The sequence below is a fragment of the Aplysia californica genome, unplaced genomic scaffold (assembly GCF_000002075.1).
Source record: "Aplysia californica isolate F4 #8 unplaced genomic scaffold, AplCal3.0 scaffold00055, whole genome shotgun sequence".
Taxonomy (NCBI): Eukaryota; Metazoa; Mollusca; class Gastropoda; order Aplysiida; family Aplysiidae; genus Aplysia; species Aplysia californica.
Window position 1 is genome coordinate 1,100,689 of NW_004797325.1, and position 5,382 is coordinate 1,106,070.

The window sequence follows — 5,382 nt, forward strand, 5'->3', positions numbered from 1 at the left end:
ATAATAATAATAATAATAATAAACGTACCGTTCAAGCAGCCATTTTACAGGCGCTGTAACACTAACATACTTACATACACACACACTTGGGATATATGTTAAATATTGTGTTTCTTTTCAACTAGTACATGCACGCGTCTTCTGGTAATTACTGAGGGGCACAATGTTAACTTAGTTGGTATTATGTTGGACAACAGAGTGGATGGTCCAGGTTCGAATCCTTAACAGATCGTTTTGAACTGGGGAGTTTGAAGATTGTTCACCCATTTGGCTCGGTCCTATTGGAGATGGGCGTTATATTCGGAAGATCCATGCAGTGATTTTGTAATTACTGTGATAAAACGGAAGGTGGCAAGTGAAAAGAACATGTAAGTCACATTACTCATACCTCATCTTAATTTGTTTTTCGCTTTATTAAATGACCTTCAAAAATTTGACTAGATTATAAACACAAAAGAATGCAGTTTGTGAATGACTTAGTGGATTTTTAACTTGACTGATTTCATAGGTATATTCTACATAATGTAAGTTGATTAATAAATACTAAATAAATGAATTAGGACGAGTGTGCTGATTTTTTTCTTCTTAAAATAGATTAATCTATTTGTCACTTGACCCCTTCATTTGATTCCTGTCAACACGGTTCAGGGACATTTTTCTGACAATGTGGGTTATAATTTTCATAAAAAGCACCAAAAAAGTGTTCCCTGTAGACCCCTCAGTCGCTTTTTAAGGGGCCTGAAGAGAGTTTAACTGGGCATGTAACATCAACAAAAGTTATAACAACAAAAACGTTAATGACAACAACAAGAGTTTACGAGAATGTGTTTTTGGGCTGGAAGCAGTTCTATCGGAGATAAATTATGATAAATTCGTCCTGCCTGATGCTTCCTTAGTCCAGACAGACTACTGGAGGAGATAAATTATGATAAATTCGTCCTGCCTGATGCTTCCTTAGTCCAGACAGACTACTGGAACGTTGTATACCTCTCAGCCTGGGTTAGCCCTGACAGGCAAGGTCGAAGCAGCCGGACTCATAGATGGTAAAAAAAGATCATATCAATGGGGGTGTAAAATTTCTCATATCATATAATTTAATGCAGGGTGATTAAAACAGAATACACCAAAATCATCACACCATATTTCAAAAACGAAAACCAATAGAAAACACCAGCTTGGACAGACGTTTTGTACAAAGATTAATTTCCACCACTTTCAGCAAATTATATCAATGGCATGAAAGATCGAATAAAAGCTACAATCAACGCAGTGGCATGAGACTCCATGAGGCGCGTTTGGGAGAAATTCTCATATCGGCTTGATGCTGGCCCTTCTGCAGGTGGTGGTCGCATTGAGCACTTATTGTTAAACCTGAAATACAAACTTGAAGGTATGTTCAACACATAATATGTCCAATCTGGAATTATCTATTGTTTTTCATTTTTTAAATATCGCTTAATGATTTTTTCGTATTCTTTTTGAACCACCCTGTGTTATAATCATGGCGGAGACAGAGGGCAGGTGATGGGAGGACACGATTGGTGGGTCCTACTTCTTTTTGTCCTCTCTGTTGTTTCTGTCTGCCTGTCTCATTTTCTTTTTTCAAATGCAAGTCTTTTTATGGCCCCATCGACACAGTAGATCATTTAGGAGGCGGTCGAAGCGACCCTGCACTTCTGTTACTCAAACTAGCAAGCAGAAACTCACGTCACTTGCATGGCTAATAAAGTTTGAGTAATGCGTACCGGCCTTATGTTGACAAGGGAGCAAAACTTTTACAGTTATCATAATCTTTAAACCTGACGGAGACAGGTCCTTCACCTCCTCATCTGGATAGCTCATAGAGTGGGAGAAAGCACGCCTTCTAAATGAACTAAAAAGTAGGGTCAATGGAGAAGTCTATAACCTTGACAAAAAAAGAAGCTCCGGTGTCTATGATGTAGTGGTTGGGCGCTTGGCTGTCGCACGCAGGAGACCCGAGTTCTGTTCCCAGATGGGAAAGATTGTTTTTTATCTAGTAAATCAATCATTTTGCTGGGATGTTGTATCTCTCACAGCTCGGGTTGCCCTGACAGAGGGGGTCGGAAGCCCGCCTCCTAAATAATCAAAATTGTGTCGCTGGGGAGTCTAAAACACCTACATGTAAAAAGTTAGAATTAGAGAAAACAGAAGCTTCAGCCCACCTGCATAGCTCATAAAGTTGGAGAAGGGCGTATCGGTGTAGAGCCGATACCTGTCACAGACGTCGGGAGCCACGCCTGGGTCTCGGCAGTGCACGTTTTGTGGGGTGGGAGCTGTGTCAGAGCAGAGGTCCCCGTGCTCCATGCTTGCCTCCACCTCAGTACACGGGTCGCTGAGGGATAGAAAGGTGGCGTACACTACACGTATTATTTATGCTCTCTCTCTCTCTCTCTCTCTCTCTCTCTCTCTCTCTCTCTCTCTCTCTCTTTCTCTCTCTCTCTCTCTCTCTCTCTCTTTCTCTCTCTCTTTCTGTGTCTGTCTGTCTGTCTCTCTCTCTCTCTCTGTCTCCCTCTCTCTCTCTTGGTCTTTCTTTCTCTCTGTGCACAATTGCATGTGTCTTGGAAAAATGTGAGGAGAGACAGTACGCATATAAAACACGTTTGGGTAATGATCTGTTTGAAAAAAAGTTTCTTTCCCTGAAAACACCAAGAAAACCTTAAATTATACAAATATGTAGTATATGTGAGGCAGCGTGGTGGAATCAGGCTCTCGTCAAAATAATCAAAGTGAAGAAACTTGCATTTTTCCGCAGGTTTGTGAATTTTTATCAAATTTTTATTTTTTGGCTCAACACCGTTCATGCCCAATAAAGAACTCATTTCTCTGTGGATTTTTCTTTAAAACGTTGATTAAAGGCACAAAAATGTAAATTTTCAGTTACCACAGACTCTTAAGCTAAGGAAATAACTAATCTTTGGTGGCCATTTTCTCACTAATTTTACCTCTGAAAATAGGTGACCTCCACCTCCTTCATTCGCAAATATCTCGACTTGTATTCTAGATAAATGGATATTTTTTCATCCAAATAAAGACAAGTGAACAAGCTTTAAGATGATACCAATAACTCTACATGCCCAAAAATTGACGAGAGCCTGATTCCTCCAAGCTGCCTCACATATGTACATTTCTCAAAACTTGGTCTATTGGACGAAAACTAACAACATGACATTTAGAATAAGCACATCAATATCCATAAGATTTGACAAGTTTCGTTGCTGAGGTATAGCACAGTTATTGAGATCTGAAGAAAAGGACTGTGATTTGGACATCGCTGGTTGTTGTTTTTTTCCTCCGTCGTCTTGAGGTGTGAGAAATATAACGGCGAAAAAATGATTTATTAAATAATATTAAAGCAAGTTATCAAGCACATTGGTGTTTTAGTACGGTTTTACGGCGCTCTCAACTGCATAAGTTCATATGAGCGCCAAGGGGTGGATGTCAAAAGAGAATTCCTTACAGGGAATCAGGCTTAATCTGCTCACCTCTCTAGCCTCAAAAGCACAAAGTCTGCTTCAACTATCAAGGCACCCCGTAAATAACGGGTCACATAAGAGTGACAAACATACAAAAGAAGTAGAGAAAAAAAAGGATGATAGTAAGGATGAGGGAAAAAAAGCAGCAGCTCCACCTATGTTGTTCCCGCTTAGTACGAGCATGACATTGATAAATCAGCCCATTTACAATTCTATTGTGCATAAGAACATGTTAATATACCACCTTTGGGAATGGCCTAAAGACAACTTCAGTCAGTAGGACTGCCATGGTTGGGGGGAGGGGTGGAGGTGATCTGAACCTGCCTACATGAGACTCATTTCTCACTTTACTCTTAGCTCACAGGCTTACAAATTTGAACTTAAATTGACAAGTGAGAAAATATTACAGCCTAGGTCAACTTGAACAAGCACATCAAAAACAGTCAATATCTAAACGTTGCCTCAGAAGAACCCTTTCTACTACACTCAAACTTGCTCCAGCTACAACCTGTCCAAGACAATCACTCGTACAAACGGACCTCTCATTTCTCACCTGGCGTTTTTAGTTGATGTTGCTTTTTATGTTGCTTTTTTTGTTCGTATGTTCGGTTTTGTTTTTTGTTTTTTTGTTGTTTTTTTGGTGGGGGGTTGTTTGTTTTGGGTTGTTGTTTTTTTACATTATAATGACACTGTCTAAAACAACCACCTTGCTACCATGAAATTATAAAAGTTCTATCGGACATTTTAGGCCGATTTGAGTTACCAAGACCATGGAGTCAGAAACCAAACGTTCGGTTTGCTCTATCATAATCGCAAGATAGTTCGGAGTTGTTATCAAGATATTCAAAAATAACATTCGAAAAAGCATGACATGATGTGAAACTCAGAATCTTTGACGTCAAATTTCTCAAAACTAGGTACTAAGCAGATAGAACTTTGTAATTCTGAGGTAGCGCGACCTGTCAAGGATGACAACATTTTTCCTCGACAATTAGTGACTGTCTTAGACAATTTCAACTGTCCATTCTTAGATAACAGAAAACATGCATGCTACTCACCCACAGGGCAGCTCGGAGACGCCGTGATGCACGTGCCACAGACCCAGGTTGTGACCAATCTCGTGCACGAGGCTGTCTGTCTGGCCCGACACACCAAACGTCTGAGGCTGGACCACAGTGCCTCCTAGGGGGGAGGAGATTATTTTATTATAATTATAGTAATTTCTTAATAGGTGGTTCCCTTTGGAATATCGATTCCATTCGGTTCAGTTCGGTTCAGTTCGAATTCTAGAGACTTCAGTTCTCACTATAGGTATACCCCTGCATCGAACCGATCTCCCGACTCACGGCCACTCTCGACCATGGAAATAAACGCGTCTGTTCTTGAAGGTCTACGTCGGTTTCTTTCGGTTTGTGCCACGATGGTAGCTTTTAATCCTCCATTAAAGAAATCCTGACCAGCCCCGACGACCAAACCGAACCAAAATGATCTTGCCAACGGGCACTGGATAAACGCACGGCACACACAACACAGTCAGGTCCTGTCCTAGTAAGTGCCGTAGATTAGAGGGGTTACTGGAAAGTAACAAACAAAAAAATAGACAGAGAGATATAAGGACGAGAGATAGTCGAACCTATTCTAACGACCACCTGTTCAAGACAATTACCTGTGCAAATAACCACTTCCCTACCCCCCCCTCCAAATTGTCTTTTTTTTCCCAGCACAATGACATTGTCCAAGAGCAGCGCCTGTCTGAGGTGTCCATATTTCTCCTTGACAATGGGTGGTCGTCTCGGGTAGTTCAATTATATTTTGTAGAGGTTTTTAAGCCAGTGTAGAAAGGCAAGGGCATGGAATTAGTTTAATTTTCAACACTAATATATGTATA

The 5,382-nt window shown here is 40.6% G+C and overlaps 1 protein-coding gene across 2 annotated transcripts in view; it reads right to left on the bottom strand.

The window, feature by feature from the left end:
- Window positions 1-1,617: 1,617 nt before the first annotated feature.
- LOC106011109 overlaps window positions 1,618-5,382 on the bottom strand; it is a 75,846-nt gene continuing 72,081 nt past the window's right edge. Inside the window, exons 7-8 of one of the 2 annotated variants that reach the window (XM_013079535.2) lie at window positions 4,553-4,676; window positions 1,618-2,353 (exon numbers count right to left, since the gene is read on the bottom strand). In XM_013079535.2, the coding sequence (XP_012934989.1) occupies window positions 2,137-2,353; window positions 4,553-4,676 (341 nt within the window). In that variant the 3' untranslated portion in view covers window positions 1,618-2,136. The remainder of the gene's footprint in view (window positions 2,354-4,552; window positions 4,677-5,382) is intronic. The other variant, XM_013079533.2, reaches the window with a different exon arrangement.